Source organism: Ambystoma mexicanum, chromosome 2q (genome assembly GCF_040938575.1).
Source record: "Ambystoma mexicanum isolate Mex_15411 chromosome 2q, UKY_AmexF1_1, whole genome shotgun sequence".
NCBI classification, from domain to species: domain Eukaryota; kingdom Metazoa; phylum Chordata; class Amphibia; order Caudata; family Ambystomatidae; genus Ambystoma; species Ambystoma mexicanum.
Genome location: NC_090924.1, coordinates 869,681,537 through 869,698,839, shown reverse-complemented (window position 1 = coordinate 869,698,839; position 17,303 = coordinate 869,681,537). Strand labels below are relative to the sequence as shown.

At 43.8% G+C, this 17,303-nt stretch overlaps 1 protein-coding gene across 2 annotated transcripts in view; it reads right to left on the bottom strand.

The window, feature by feature from the left end:
* Positions 1 to 277: 277 nt before the first annotated feature.
* MKX (mohawk homeobox) overlaps positions 278 to 17,303 on the bottom strand; it is a 381,505-nt gene continuing 364,479 nt past the window's right edge. Inside the window, exons 6-7 of one of the 2 annotated variants that reach the window (XM_069648109.1) lie at positions 7,220 to 7,253; positions 278 to 7,101 (exon numbers count right to left, since the gene is read on the bottom strand). In XM_069648109.1, the coding sequence (XP_069504210.1) occupies positions 6,912 to 7,101; positions 7,220 to 7,253 (224 nt within the window). In that variant the 3' untranslated portion in view covers positions 278 to 6,911. The remainder of the gene's footprint in view (positions 7,102 to 7,219; positions 7,254 to 17,303) is intronic. The other variant, XM_069648111.1, reaches the window with a different exon arrangement.

Sequence of the window (17,303 nt, the reverse complement as noted above, 5' to 3'; positions counted from 1 at the left end):
TTGCTCAAACCAGTACTTTTCTGTTGCCAAAAAATGTTAAAGCGGTGAAAGGAAAAATAAATGAAATATAATTGCATAATGAAAAAATGCCAAAACGTGTGTTAGCTCAAATGCTACTTAGTTTCCTGCAAGCTCGGGGGACTTCACATGAAAGGCAATTTCCATGCATCGTCTAGGAATGATCCGTGTGCCTGCAGAACGGTGCTGTTGGAGTAGTCGCATGGCTATGGGACAAGTAACCATTTGCAGCAAAAGGAGGCAGAACACAGTCAACAGATGCGTTTGAAAAAAACATAATTTATTGTCACAAATATTTTATGTCAGAATAATTTATCATAGTATAAACAAAGGTGAAATATTTGCTTTTAGTCTTCAATCTCAACCTTGCATAATTTTGTCAAAATCCAGTATGAAAAATATAAAAAAAGTCCCTGTTCTGGAATCTTGAACAAATAACGATGCAAAACATTTCAAAGCAAACCTCATCTGTTCATACAGTCACAACAAAATGCATGTTCCACGTGGCCCCTTTTATGTCATTGTAAGAGCAAATGAAAAGAAAAGTATAAAATATATTTACAAAACATTATTTCCGTATCGAACCGCTGCTATCGTATATTAAATAAAAGGTATTGTTATATTACATCACAGCACGTTGCACACCTTGCAGCAGCAATGATAATGAAAAGATGTTTAGGCAGCTCAAGTAAGTTATGAATAACAGGCTGCTGTCTTTGGGAAACTATTCTTCACGTTTCCATACAAGCAATTGTAACCTTTTATTTAAAGACACATGACAAACAAAGCTAGGCAGCTCTAGTGCAAGCGAACATGGGCATATGGAATGGAATTAAAGATCGGATAGCGGGTCAGATAGCTCAGTGAGTTATGTGCTCGCTGCTGCACAGGTCAAAGTCTTGGATTTTGATTCATAGTGTCAGTGCCATTAGGTTGGTCTCGTAGCAATATTCATGAAATGGCCAACATTGATTCAGGAAGCACTTCAAAAGGGATCACATATGTACTTAAAGGTGGTGGTAGTTTCATGTACCACTCTGAATTTCCAGCTCACATGTTGAAAAGTATAAGGCAATCAAAAAAATACGTTTGTGGTGTTTCCTTATGCTTGTAGAATTGGAAGACTAGTTAACTATATTGCATAAATACACATAAGGTGACTTCATGCAAAAGTTTTAGCACAATGATTTTTTAAAAGATCAAATTATATAGTCATGATCGAAATGAAAGCAAAATGAAGCAGTGACTTCCCTTAAGGCACCTCGTGCTAGAATGTGACAGTCTCACAGCCGTACACACCTATCTTTTCTAAACATTATTGGCCTCCATAGATCATTATAATGATACTACTGGCTGCCGTGTGTGGTTCTACAGCTACATGAAAATGATGTCCTTGTTTACTGAATACAAATACACCAAAGTAGGGGCTTTCTGCAACAAGGAGCTTCCAAATCATGTTTATTAGGTTAAAAGCCAGATAAACACATGTAACATAACCTTTGGTAATATATAAAATAAATATTATGATGTTAGGCTTTTCAGCTCTACATTCCAGCAGCACAACACTGGCTTCAGTGCTGCTGTTTGATTGAAAAGGTCTTAAATGTCAGAAATGTTTCTGTGGTCAAAGCTTTCACTTAAGGGTAGTCATGTAGAGAAACCCAAGCAGCTATCTTCTGATGCATGACTTAGCCTCAGCTGTGTGCCTAATCCCAGCCTGCAGAGCTAAATACATAGACTGGCAAGCTCCTGTGGGTCATGTGTTTTCAATTTAAGGATTAACTCTATTTGTATATATAACTTTCACGGTGTATAGAGAAAAGGATTGCCAATTGGTTAGTCTAATTTGACACATATAAACTTCAACTTATTTTAATGCACACTGAACCAGGAATATTTTCGAAGCAGAACACACGTTAGGATTTGATAGAAATGCAAGAAAACTATTTTGCAGTGAGATTTCTTTTTTGCTAAGAGAATGATTTTGCGTTAATCATGCTGGACTGAAATGACAGGAGAGCTTCTTGCAGCACTCTAGACACTGTGTACTTTATATTGCAATTGCCTTTAACCGACTTTATAAGTGGGAGAAACGAATGAAATCGTGTCCACGCGGTTTGCTCTTATTTGTTTTTTTAATATGAATTTTGTTATTTCTTCTTGCGTTTCTGTAAAATCTGGATGATTTTTCTCTAAAAATGTAAACTATTCCTAGTGCATAATAACATGCCTGGAGGGCGCTCTTTGGTGGGTGAAAGGTTATCTCCCTGGGGCCGGATGAAGGAAGTACCGTTCTAAACCTACTGCAGGGCAGCCGGCTCTGCCAGGAGTAGCCAGGAACTTTTCCACCCCAATCACTGAAAGAAAGCGCCTCTACAGAGCGTTTACAATGCTGCACACTGCTTTTACACCTGCAACAGCTATGGTCGTGGGACTTTTCCTCTGTACGCTGCCACGAGGGTGAACGCAGAATACTCAAGAGGCCGGGCCTCCCAGGGCCGGAAGAGGGGTGCAATCTGTAATTGCACTCTTTGACGCGTGTCCCACCAGAGGGTCCCTTGGAACCTCTTGAGCCACTCTCAGAATGTGCATGTGCCATTTCGTGGCTCTGGGGTGTTGTACGCGCGAGCGCGCGCACGCACACACACACACAAACCCCCGCCCCCCACTGCCCCCCATTGCTCATGCCCATGATTTGTTGATATGAACCAAGCACATAAGCAACTGAATCCCCTCCTTTGCATGATGTATATGCATGGAGATGAAGGAACAACTCATGAATTCAGGCCCAAAAATGTAGCAGGCGCACACTAGGGGCCCGATTCATGGAATTATTTTCACGGCTCAAAGTAACTTTGCACTGCTGAAAAGTGACCTTGCACCGCCAACACAAACCCTGATTCATGGAGCCATACAAAGTGTATTTTTGCAGTGCAAAGTCGGTGCATAGTCATTTCTACAGTACAAAATGACTTTGCACTGAAACAATACACTTTGCACAGTTCCATGAATCAGGGTTTGTGTCGGCAGTGCAAAGTCCCTTTTCAGCAGTGCAACGTCACTTTGAACCGTCCAAAAAATTCCCTGAATCGGGCCCTTTGATAGTACAGGAAAGGTGTTATATACCCTCATGCAATACCATAGCGCACCCCTATAAAGAAAAAAACACAATGGCCCTCATTATGAGTTTGGAGATATTTCCACTAGAAATCCAGTTAAACTCAAACACTTTTACGGCCACTCATAATTGTGGATTGTGTTACTCATCCCCACTCATAGAGTCCATATCATTCCAATGGGTATTTTGAGCAATGGGCACAGCAGATAATTCTGCATGCGGCAAAGTCTTCATTTTTCGGTGGCAAGGAGAAGAAAACATCTACAGCATTTTGGTATTTTTTTTTCTTCAGTTTACCTCCAAAGTTGGAATTTGGTAACGTGGCAAAAGTGGCCGTAATTCTACTACTGCAATTTTGTTTACTGCACATTCAAAACTCGTTATTAGTCCCAATGTGGGGTTTGCCCAAAGGGTGCACTTTGGTTAAGGAAGTGCCAGCAGAGTTTTAACGGGAATGACCCTAGACAGATGCCAGCATTCTTCCATCAAACGTGCCTATCTGGGAAAGGATCCTATTTAAATATTACGAAAACAAACAGCTATCTAACGTTACATAAATCAAACACAAATTCATATTTACCATAAGAAAAGGAACAGCAAAGAGAGAAGCAGCAAAATGGCCGATTTTAAAAGGAAGAAGCTGGAGCAACAGGCTTTAGAACATTCCTTGAATTATTATTAGTCTTAAAAAGTGTTTCGCAATAGAAATAGTAATTGCAGATTTACAAGTTACTTGAAATAGTCGCTTGTAAGAGAGTTCAGGGAGAACATGCTACACATATGCGAATGTAAATTGCTAGGGAACGAGGCATACAGCATCAAGCTGAGACAGTCTATTAGGCTTGCCAGGTGAAGACTGTGTATACCTAGACACAAATGTGTGTGCTGTGTGTTCAGAAAAATATGTTAAAATAAGGTATACTTTGGCTAGAATTCTCTTAAGTATAGAGGCATTTAATGTTTACCGTGATACTGAATTCCAACAAATGCTTGTCAAAGAGCAAACATTGAATCTGACACTCTTTCCCGTTGTACAGCAAAGTAACTCATGCATTTGCTAGTAAACATCGCATGGACTGTGGTCACTCAGGACAAGGTTTTCTCATCACAGATTCTGCATGGGCTGAATTAAGACCATATGTGGCTGTTAATGGGATGGCGAGCAATGGGAAATGTGCATATGAGCAACACTCATGTACATTTTGGGGCCGATACATGAAGCTTTTCATGGGTATAGATATGTTTCATGTATAGAAAAAGAAGTAAGTTATATTCATCTAAGATTCAATATTGACAAAATGTGATTACCATTTGCGCAAAGTACAAACACATTTGTACACTGTAAATAAGTAAGTTACTTCCTGATTTGCACAAATGGGCATACCCAGTGGCTTGGGATGGCCATGCAAATGTTGGTGAACACCCAAAAAGTTACAATGTGCATGGGTGTTCTTATACATTTACAAGTGCATTTTGCTGCGCACATCTGAAACACTAACATACAACTGCAACAGATGATCAAGGTGTGAATGGTTCATTAAGTGTGGCAAAATTGAACTAATTGGTTTAAAATCAGCAGTATTTATGTAGGAACTGGTAGTTATTAAAACAAAGAAGACAGAACTAAATAACTTGCAGATACTTCTAAATCAGTTGTGTGCAATCCTACTCATGCAAAATGTATGAATTGTGAACAGTATGCAGATATAAGGTCACAAATTCATGAGTTGTGTATTCCTGCTAGATCCTGCATCATTTTCCTGTGGTGTCATATTATTTTCGATGTGTGAAAGTTATGTGTATGCTGCACAGGCTTGGATATAGAATGATTGCCCTATAACTCTGAAACCCAAGAGTATATAGGCTCGCAGCCATGCCAGGGTCAGTGAAGTAGCGCCCTGCCGATACAGTCCATTAAGGACAGTAGAGAATATGTTCTTAAATGCTTTTTCAACCTAGTATAGATAAGGTCACAGTGCAGTGGGTCTGTGAGTGGATTTCATATTTTTGCACCTTGGACTGAGAATATTCTATCACCATGTTAAATTAAATCTTGGGGGATGACAGTGGACAGAAAAGATGAGTGAAGAAACCTATTGGGTCTGTGAAATGGAATCCTTGAGATCAAGTAGTCAGATACCGGGTGGTGCAAACTTTTTAATACCAAAATAGCCACCCTAAATGTTATTCTTAGCTTTGGCTGGATACCAGTGAAGCTGGCAAACAATTGGGGCTACTCAATCCCTAGAAGATGCACCTGTAACTATTTTTGCCACACCATTTTAAAGGTATTGTAGTATCTGGAATAGCGTTTTGAGGGCACCTGCATGAACTGCATTTGCATAGTCGAGCTTGGGGCCAATGATTGAGCTATACTGCCAAGATGTTCTTCGTTAAGATGAAGTTGAACGGTCTGATGAAACAACTCGTACTACCAATAATCCCAAGGTCTTTACTTGTTAAAGAATTTGAACAGGATGGGCGTCAAGTATCGCAGAGGAGTGACCAGTATTTCCAGCCCTTTTATGAAATGTGTGAGTATATCAAGGTGAACAGGTTTTATTTCTGTTCAAACTCAGCCAATTTGACCATATGCAGTTTTTAATAATTGCCAAAACAGTTTACAGCTGCTCCTTCCATTTGCATGCCAAACATCACCGGTTAGCTTGAAAATCACTGGGACTCATTGGCAGAATAGTGAAAATCCAACTTCAATGTTTTCAGGCGATCATGGAAGCTCTTGGAATATATATTGATCAAGAGTGTCAATTGCAGTAGAGACATCTGGCTTTTTTGATCATCATCAGGAACGTCAACACAATCGTTTTCCATTCCTCTAACCGGTCGAAAGTCTGATTGGCATTCTCCAGAAGGGCCATGTGTTTTGCCAAAAGATGGAAGTTGTGTTGTACCAATTGTCTCTACGATTATCCTTTGTGAATACAATGTCCTGTAGATTGCAGCCCATGTAAGCGCAATATGCACAAGGCGTACGTGTCGCGCGTAGTCCCTCACCTTGAACAATAAGTCAGTTCAGCCATCTAGCCGATCAGCATGTGGTGCATTAGAATTAAACACGGAAGGTATGACAATAAAGCACCCCGGCCCTCATAGCAATGACTGGCCTGCAGAACACACACAAATCATAGACTTAGAAATACAAGTTGTAAAATATTGCACTTTTCAAATAACCCAACCATTTTTTCATTTTTAGTTTACAATATTGTATACAGAGTAAAAACATGGATAAAAAGCCAAAGATATTTACAGTTACTGATAATACTGCCTAATATGACCGACATAGTGTACATTTTGTTGTAAATCAGACTCTTAAAAAGTAATGTGCTCAGAGGAATAGGTTAGGGCATTGAACAGACTTCATTCATAGACTGATTAAAGCCCTTTGGAATTTTTTTTTTTTAAAAAAGATCAAGCATTGTGTCAGTACTATTTTGAGGCATAATGGTCTCCCCGTTATGCCCACGTTATAGCTTATTTCTCTACGGCAAGGCACTTTCTGTAATAGCACTGAAAACCTTTTACATACTAGTATGAGTAGCATAAAATAAGTTAATATCTTGATTACAAAAAAACAGTGTTCCATAATTTACATTCCTTTTTTAAAGAGCATCTCCATAGTCCGGTGGAGCATTTCTCTCTTCTGGAAGGCAGGAAAGAAAACACATTTACAATGTGCTTCTGATCCATCTTTCGGGCTGGAGTAAAAACAAACGCGTGGGAGCGGGTTGGTCGCCAAGAGCTCCACAACAGCCTGCTAATATTGTGGAATGATGAGCGGCACTTTGACAGTCTTGACTTCGGAGATGTGCGAGGACTTCTGGATGATGCAGCTGGTCGTCCCCTGCAGCTTGTCCTCCACGTGCGCCAGGTTAGTTAAGGCCATGGCGGCATTGATTTCCTTCCAGTAGGTTTCATCCTTCTTGGCGCCATGTTTATTGGCTGCACTAAATTGAACGAAATTGAGGGAAGGGGGAAAGTTTCACACTTGTGAGCAAATGCAACCACTAAAGTTTCCAGAAGTTTAACAAGAGACACACGTGAAAAATTCGGTCCATTCCTCACCTGTCACATTTGATTGGTCCTTTCTCCAAAGTTTCTGAAAACACAAAACAAAGTCACTTGTCATTTTGTATTAAAGCAAAGTAAACTATATACAAAGCAATACAGCACACTACAGTTGGAGATCAACATCTCAGTGAAATGTTATGTCTATAACACATTTCCACAAAGTTGTTAGTATTTGATTGAAATACTATCCATAGACTAGAGTGTGCGCGCATATGTTCTTCAGCTGCTACTCAGTCTGCTCCCGAGGCAATACAGAAACAAGCATTGGCAATGGCAAAACAGCTTGGGCCTTTGTGTAGGCATAGGAAAGGCACTTCCCTAATGTTTATAGACAAGCCAAAACTGTCGGCTTTGCAATTGCTTGTTTTGAACAGGACTTCAGTCCAGGACATGCAGAGTGCTTACAAATCGAGTGGCTGGAGGCAGACCCAGTTGACATTTGTATTACAGAAGTTGCACATTTACAGTACCAGAAGACTTCTTTAAAAAACACAGGCAGGCACTTTGATCTTGCTTTAATCAAACCTTACCATCAAACTTTGCATTCAAAGAGATCCCAGGAAGGAGGTGTGTCTCTCCTCATATGCCCTTGCTTCCTATCTGTACTCTAATGCAATCGTTTTGGCTTATAGGCGGCACAATTGCCACCTAATAGCCCAAACGAAAAAGGGCATGGAGTCATTCAGATCACACAAGTGCGCTGGAAGGGGGCAGGGACAGTGCAGTACAAGGGAATAATAATAAGTAAGTGCCAGCATGTGGCAAGTGCATGGGTAAGTGCAGACATCAGGTGTCAAGAGCTGGAAGGGGGACTGTAGGGATACAGAAACAGTACCCAAGTGCGGAGGTTGCCAGGAGGGCAGTGCAGGTGTGTGCCACTTGGCAGGGGAAAGACCTGGGCCCGCGATCAGAGGGTGTCCAGGTAGACAGTGCAGTACCGGTTACAGCCAGAAGGCCAGCAGAGGAGAGGCGGAGAAAAAGCAGAAGCAAAGCGAAAGGTTTTGGGGTGCTTCCGGAACTGGAGATGGTTCTCAACTTTAAGGGAGGCAGGGAGGCTGTTCCATAGGGAGGCCCCAGCCGAAGAAAGAGATCTACCACCAACTCGTTGCTTGGAGAAGCGACTGACTCTGAGGGAGTTGGAGGTGGATGAGTGAAGAGCTTGATAAGGAAGATATTTGGGAAGAGAGAGTTGAAGGTATTGAGGTCCAAGGCCCCAGAAGGCCTTGTGGACGATGCAGAGGGTGTTGAACTTAATCCTCGCAGCCACTGATAGCCAGTGCAGAGATTTCAGTCCTGGAGAGATACGATCCCTGGGTTTGAGGCCAAGGACATGTCTCGTAGTTCTGTTCTGGATAAGTTGCAGAGGGTGGAGAGTAGAAGCAGGCAGATTTAGAAAGAGGCTGTTGCAATAGTCCACCCTAGAGAGAGCCACTGGAGACAGTGAGCTTCTGGGGGAAGGGAGGAAAGGAAGAATACCTCTGAGGAGGTGTAGCTGGTAGTGTGACTTCTTAGAGACGTCAGAGATGTGGGGAGAGAAGGAGAGTGTGGAGTCAAAGATGACCCCAAGGTTTTTAGCCTTGCTGGTGGGAGCAAGCAGAGGACCAAAAGAGGCTGGCCAGAGAGCTACATGAAAGGTGGGGACAAGTATGCCGATGAGGAAAATCTCAGTCTTACTGGCGTTAAGGGAGAGGGCATTGGCGGCACACCACTCCTGGATAGAAGACAGTCAGAGATGAGCGAAGGAGAGGAGGAGACCGAGGGTAGCCTGAAAATGAGCTGGGTGTCATCTGCACAGCACTGAAAGTTGGGGCAGAGAGCTGCAATGCAATGGGCAAGGAGGGCCAGGTATTGGTTGAACAGACAGGGAGAGAGGTTAGACCCCTGATGGACACCACAGGTAGAGAAAAAGATAGCAGTGAGGAAGGACCCAAGTTGGACCTGGGAGGGTTGGTCAGAGAGGAAAGAGGTCAGCCATGCCAGAGCCTGACCAGTGATACCCAAGTTTTGCATGTGCACTGCAAAAGATTGATTGCAGGGAAACTTCACAGCTACAGCATGATGCTAGGGAGGATGAAACGAGAGTATCTGCTGCACATAAAAAACACATTCTTATCCACGGGTTGGACTTTAATAGGTGGCATTGCCTCATCTTTTCCTCCATGCACCTGGCCGCCCTTGTCAGCAGGCAGACGCACGGGAAAGCACATTGCTACCAGTGGTCTACTCAGATTCCTGGTAGCATTTCACTGCACTAATAGAAATCCTCATTTTTGCCATGAGCATTTCTATTCATTCTCATTTCCACCTCGAAAAAGGAGGGGAACATGCAAGAATATTATCTGTATTGATGAGGCTTCATTGTGCTTATTAAACCCATATGGCTAGTCAGCCCGTGCATTTATCAGTGTCAGGGGCAGCCCCGACACTTCGCTATGACTGGAGAGACTTGCTGCAGGCACTTTGCATTCACAGCCAGACCTGCTACCCTGAACAGAAAATCATTAGCAACTTGCGGGCAGGGACATTTTGAAATGTGGGTGCAGGATGTGAGACGCAAAGTACTATTATCAAACATAGCAAATCATTCTTAGAACAACCCCACACGGGTGAAAGGCATTGTACAGTGCATTTATATTGTCTGCACAGTATTAACTATGTGTGGTCACAGGAAGTCAACAGGGACACCCTTCTTTGTAGTGTGCTACAATCTGCTTTTTTCTCCTGCAAACTGCATTACCAGCTGCTTCCATAGTGCGGGGTAGGAGCCATTACTTTATTTAGTTTTAATTTGTAAACCTCACACAAACCTGAAGGCATCTAGGCGCTGTTGCTTAAGTCAAGTTACATGTTGCATGGTGGCAATAGGTCATAAGACACATGTAGATAGCAGAGTACATAACATATGGGAGGTTACAGTGTGATTATACAAAGCATGCAGCTCCGAAGGAGTTAACAGAAAACATACTCAGTGAAGCTGATTTAGGCAGACAAACAGGATTTGAGGGCTCTCAGGAAATCCCAATAGGATTCTGCCCCCCCCCTGATAGCAAGTGGGAGAGTGTTCCATTGTTTTGTAGCAATGACTGGCAAGCTAGCCCTTCCCGCCTTTGTTCGTTTGAACTTGGGTTGCACTAGTCTGTGGGTATAAGGTGTTCTGGTGGGTCTGGATGATTGGTTTTGGTAATTTTATTGACCAGGTAGTGCAGGCTGCTTTAGAAAAGCATTTGTGTATGACCATGAGTGTTTTAAAGGTGATTTTCTCTCGAATGGGGAGCCAGTGCACCGCTTTTCATGCCGCCGAGATGTGTTCTGATCTTGGAATATTCTAGGCTGCATGCAAAGTGTAATTTTGGATGTTCTGAAGTGTTTGACTATTGTGTGCAGATATGCCAGCAAAAAGCACATTGCAGTAGTGAAGTCTAGCACTGACTACTGCACACCATAGTTAGACATCAGTCTGTGGAGAGGAAGGGTCTGGCAGTGTTCTTCAATTTATTTGTGCATGCCGCCGACGAGGAGATAGCATTTACTTGACGGGACAAGGAGATTGTAGCATCGAGGTAGACCCAAGAGTCTTTACCGGTGATGAGACTGCAATCCTTGTTCCATCAATGTCAAAGGCTAGGCATTTAGGGTTGAGTTGTTTTAGTACAGTTGATAGGGAAAGGAGCTCAGTCTTTTCATCATTAAGACAGAGGCCATGATTTGCCATCCAAGCTTGGATAGTTGCATAGAATGAACTCAAGGGTGCTGCATCATTTGAGAAGTTGCCAGAGAGGGGCAGTAGAATGTGCATGTCATCGGCATAGTTGGTGTATGTCATGTCAAGCGCGTACAGGAGGTCGAAAAGAGGTATTGTAAATATATTATATAGCATTGGTAAGATGCATGAGCCTTGTGGAACACCACAACTGATTGGAGCAGGAGCGGTGCTGGGGTTCTCAGAGAAGACTTTGATTGCTCAGCCTTTCAGGAAGGAGGCAATCCAAGATGTCGATTCAGGTGAGAAAGCAGCTGCGGAGGTGAGATGGTTGCAGAGAATTTGATGGTCGACCAGGTGAAAAGCCATGGAAAGGACATGGAGGAGAAGCAGGGCAGGGCTCCCTTCATCCCTAACCACATCAATCTGATTTTTGAGGTCTAGGAGTGCTGGCTCTGTGCCCTGGCCAGGACGGAAGCTAGACTGGCGTACTCTTAAGATGTGGTGACCTTCCAAGTGGTGTTGAATTTGGACAAAGGCTGATCTGACCAGTGTTTTCAGAAGCAAGGGGACTGTGGTGATCGGCCAGTAGTTGTAAGGCCAGGCCAGGCGAAGGGTTTTTTTTTTAGTAGGGGGAGTACCTAAGCTTCTTTTAGGCTAGACGGTACAGTGCCTGGCGAAAAGGAGGATTTGATACATGTTTTGATAAAAGGTGCTAAGATTTCAGCACATTCTTTGATGAGAACTGCCGAACAGATATCCCCTTCATATCTTGAGGGCTTCAGACCCTGTAGGATGTGTAGGGTTTCTTGCTCAGTGATATTTTTAAAGTGAAACAGTGGTGTTCCTGGGGTATTGGCGGTGGAGGCGCGGGTGGTTGCGATGCTCTGGTTTCAGCACTTCAAGGTAGACTGTTTGGCCAAATTGTTTCATGTAATGTGTTGATTTTATGCAGCATAGCATTCTGAATGCTCGTACGTCTTTTGTGAGTGAAGAAGGAACAGGAGCGGGGGCTTCCAGTTCCCTAAGGGTGGAGAACAGTTCCCTGGTGTCAGATTTGGCATTGGCTATTCTCGAGTTAAGGGTGGTGGCTTGGATGATGGCTTGTTTATACTGCTTGTAGAGACTATAGAATGCCTGCTTTAATGTGTCTGTTGAGGTTTTCTTGGGTTCAGGGTTCTGCGTGGCCCGGGCAAACCAGGTGCTGATGTACGCTACTAGTTTGGCTTCTTCTGGAGCTAAGCGGGAAATGGTGTCAACAGCGGAGGTTAGACTTCTGGCATAGAGATCTGCAAGAGTCTTAGGGTCTTGGTGGTCAAGGTGCTCCTGTTTCAGTGCCTTCAGGAGGGGTAAGATGCAATCTTTAATTAGTTGGCAGGAGCAACGAGCCAGAGATGAAGGTAGCAGCACCATAGGGTGCTTGGTTTTCAGATCGAGAGGGATAGTGAAAGCAATGACATGGTGGTCTGACCAAGGGTAAGGGGATGTCAACATAGCAGTGATACAGCAGTTAAGATCAGCTATACAGTCAAGCATCCACCCTTTGACATGAGTGGGAAGACTGACACAATAACTGAATCCAAGGGAGCTCAGAGAGTTGTTCAAGGAGGTTGCCTGTAGGTGAAAGGGATGGTTAAAGCCTAGGTTTAGGTCGCATAGCAGGATAACTTTCGAGGACGCCTTCATGCTGTCTCCTTATGTGAGAAGGTCTTCCTTAAAGGCTCATATGAGGACACGGGGGCGATAGACAAGGTGGACAGTGTTGGTGTTGTTGGGGGATGTGGTCAGTTTGAAGATAGGATGTAACTGTTCATTGAGCAGGGGGTCGATGGGCCTGATGTGAAGGTGGTCTTTAGCTATGAAGGCCACTCCACCACCTCTAGTATTCTGTCTGTCACTTCAAAAGATGGTGTTGCCCGACAAGATGGCTAGGAATAAGGCCAGGCCTGACTCTGCATGCAGCCAAGTTTCGGTAACAGCAAGGGTGTCCAAATTCCATTCCATCAGGAGGTCATGGATGTCAAGTGCATGGGCAGGTAAAGAACGGGCATTGACCAGAGCTAGTTTGAGTGATGTTCCTGAAGGTTTGGGAGTGGTGAGGTTGGGTCTACAAGAGGCATCACCTGAGAGTTCCAGTGCACTTGTTATGGTCTTTAGGTAGGTTGGACAGATAGAGTGCATGTTTTAATTGATGTGGTTGTAAGGATGAGCATAGTAGGTGGTGATACTTGGTAGCTGTACTATGGTCTAGAATCTAAGTCATTCACCTGGTGTCGACAAAAGCCTCTTTTCTTAGAAAGGTTGGTGCTCGTATCAGTATTATCACAGGTCTGGGCATAGCCGAGTGAAGCGATGCAGTGCATATGACAATGGGTATCTCTAACAGAAGCATTTCTGGCAGAATTCTTGTCGCTGGTCTGGACAAGGTGGAGGTGTGGCAGCAACATTGGCATGACAGAGGGCATCACTAAAACCATTTCTCACAGCAGTTATGTCGCTAGTCTGGGCATTAGGAGGTAAGGCAGAGTGGGTATCACTGACAACAATGTTTGCAATTGCAATTTTGTCATTGGTCTGGGCAATGTGAGGTGAGGCCGCATCATTAGCTTTTCTCACGGTCTCACTGGCAACAACATTTCTACCCTCATGAGCATGGCACGAAGTGTCAATGGTAGCAACATTTCTAGCAACTTTTAAGCTTTCAGTCAGTAAAAGTCTTGGGTCTGTACACTAATAAAAGAAATAGAGTGGTAGCTTCAGGTGCTTTTGTGTGTATTTTGGTGGGGCTGGCCAAGACCCCCTCAGGAGGGGCAAACACCAAGTGTGGGACTAACAAAGCACCTTCTGACTCCATGGTAAAGATCGCAACATTTGGAGCATTTGTGGAGCTTGCTTATAAAAAAAACCTCTGTGAGTTTAATGAAGTGTGTGGTAAAGGATGAATGATGCTTCCTGCTCTTGCTCTGAAATGGATCATGTGCAGCAGTGGACCCTGCCTCATTTGTATGGTTTACACCTGTTAGCACACACCACGCACTCTATACTATAGGCATACAGGTCCGGGTTAATTTCACTGGACAAACACAAAACACGTATTGCTAACCTGGTATCTTGTATAAGGATTTGCAATCATCTGAAAAGGAGCATATCGTGACCCGTATTCTAGATTTTATTATCCATAAAAATGTCTTTCTTTTGAAAGCCACTTCAAAATTCAAGTTCCTGAGAGAAGATTGGATTAGACATAATCTATTTATTTATTTTTTGTATTGGACATGTGTATGGCGCCACAAGACAAGAGGGGGCGGTGGGATAGCATAAGAAAACAACAGGAACAAAGAACCTGTTATTTAGGTCTTGTGACAATCCTACTGTGCTAGTGCATGACAAAGTGATAAGTGCAAGAGGTGTGGGGGGGCAAGGGAGAAGTGCAAGAGTGGGGTATCCACATGGGATCAGGTGGGCAAGCTATGTTCAGGCCAAGGTCGGCAAGTGCCAGGGGAAAGGAGGAGAGGAAGAGTGCAGTGGATGGGAGGACTGGGTTGGAATAGTCCGGGAAATGGAGACCAAGGGCAAGTGCTGGCAAATTGCTCAGAGTGACTGGTAGGGGTTGTGGTCTGGTATGTATGACTCTGAAGGGACCAGACCCCAGTCGCAGCGGCAGATGGAGAGTTTAGCAAGGGAGGGAGGGAATGCAGAGGAGAAAAGGTAGGTCTTGAGACATTTCTGGAACTTAAGAAGATCTGACTCACGGCTGAGGGGTGGAGGGAGGCTGTTCCAGAGAGAGGAGCCAGCCGAGGAGAGGGATCTACCACCCACTCTCTGCTTGGAGAAACATTTAACCTGCAGAGAGTTGGCGCCAGAAGAAGGAAGGATTCTGTCTGGGCGGTATTTCGGGAGTGAAAGCTGGATGTAGAGAGGCCCCAGGTGCCAGACAGCCTCGTCGGTGATGCAGAGGGTTTTGAATTTGATCCTTGCAGTCACCAGGAGCCAGTGGAGAGATTTTAGGGCAGGAGAGATGTGGTCCCTGGGCTTGAGGACATGGATAAGTCTTGCAGTCCTATTCTGGATTATTTGGAGGGAGCGAAGAGAGGAAAGAGGAAGATTTAGGAAGAGGCTATTGCAATAGTCAAGCTAAGTCAGATATAAGGTAGGAAGAGAAAGAGGAGGAAGAGGTAGGGGAAGGCAGCTGTAAAGAGAACTGCGTGTCGTCTGCGTAACACTGGAAAATGGGAGAGTAGGTGGAGATTAGGTGGGCCAGAGGGGCCAGGTAGATGTTGAAGAGCCATGGCGATAGGATAGATCCCAGAGGGACACCACAGGTGGAAAGTGAGGGGGAGGAGAGAAAAGGACCCATTTGAACTTGATAGGGTCTGTTAGAGAGGAAAGAGGTAAGCCACGCCAGTGCTCTGTCCATGATGCCTAAGGTATCAAGGAGACAGTTTATGAGGATGGAGTGGTTGACAGTGTCAAAAGCAAAGGTGAGATTGAGGAGGATCAGAACAGAGGGAGAGTTAGAGTCTAGATTATAGAGTTGGTCTTCTTGGGTATTCAGAAGAGCAGTTTCACTGCCTCTGGCTGCCCTTAAACTGGACTGCTGATCATGGAGGAAATCAACCATTTCGGTGTGCAGGGTCAGTTGGGTGATGGCCAGCTTCTCCATGAGTTTGCCAAGGAAAGGGGTGATAGAGATGGGTCAATAGTTAGCGGGGCAAGAGGGGTCAGCAGACAGATTCTTTAGGAGAGGTTGCACAAGAGAGTGCTTGAGGGGTTGAAGGAAAGAGCCTGTGGCAAAGGAGTGGTTGCAGAGGTCAGCCATGGCAGGGGCGAGAGTGACAATGCTGTTCTTGATGGTTCTGGAGGAGCAGGGTAGCACCTGTTTAGAGGAGACTTTCATAGAGTGGGCTACTCGAGAGATCTCAGCTGGTGCAATGGGAGAGAGGGAGGATTGTATGGGGGATGAGGTGGTCCGAAGAGGTGAAAGAAGGAGAGAGGTGGAGGGGGAGCAGATGACAGAGGACAGGATGTCAAGAGCTTTGGAGGAGAAGTGGGAGGCCAGTGCAGAGCATAAGGCCTGTGAGAGGGGAGAAGAGGAGACTGTGTTATGATTGGCAAGTTCCTTGCAGATTTTAAAGAGTTCAGCCATGTTGTTTGTGGCTCCAGAGATGGAAGCATGGACATTGGTTCTTTTCTTGGAGCAAATGGAAAGACGGCTGGACAGTTTGTCTGGGGGTGAGATAGAGGTCTGCTACTTCCACTCGCCCAATTTGCACTTTTGTTTCAAAGCAGCTAAGACAGAGTCATACCAAGTGTTGTAATAAAGAGCAGCAATAGGAAATTCAAGACTTTGTAACGAGTCAGCAAAACTCAGGTTCAATATGCATACGGTGAAGGGTCTAGTTCTTCATCCAGGGGCGCATATTCATGTGAAATAAGGAATCTGACCCTGCCCACTCTGAAACAGAAAAACTACTATACTTGGTAAAGGCCTTGAATACTTTGCTGGGACAGCTCTTGACTTCCCACATTTGGTAAACATTTAATTCTGTCTCTTTAACACAGTAATAGTAACTGTGGGGTTAAAGTGATTGTCATCTTACTTTAATAATCAAAGACAAAGGAGCTAAGGAATGACTAATAACTGAAGACAGGGCAATGTTACAGAGGGCAGTACAGCCAGGAGGGAAAGAGACTTAATCATCTATTTATTCTAGCACAAAGTTATGTTCCTGAAATCCATTTCTCTGTTGTCATATCACTTTAGATGTCAGAGCTCAGCTACCACAAAAATGGCTGCCATTTCCTCTGGAAGGTAATGTGCCATTCAATATATTACATTATTTTGCTTTTCTAGCCCAAATGAATGTGGTCAGCATGGCCACTTAGATGATACTTTCAACACATTCTAATGCGCACTCCAGTATAGAGACTTGACACAACTAAAGTGTAGGTGTCAGACACTTTGAAGACTATATGAAGACAATATTGGAGGACTCCATGGAGGCATTACAGGCTTTTCAGAATGAATAACAAGCCAATCAATGAATTAAGAACAGGTGGTCTGCATAAGACTACAAGAGCTACAGTGGGTGGTACTAACAAGAAATCTATTCTGGATTGAAGACTTAAGAGCCAGAGAACCAGCTTTTGGAATATGTTGATTCAGAATTAAGAAGCGGACCTTCAGATTCAAGTTTGGAGACATTAGCCATTATCAATGGCTCTTGTATGGACCACTCAAAAGTCAAAAGTTCTTTCATCTTTACATTTTGAGTACTTTTGGTTCCTGCCATGTTTGTTCTTAGAGTTTTACAAATAACTCTGTGTGCTTCTTAGCCATTGGTTTTGTTGACATCATTAATTTTTTAATTTGTACAA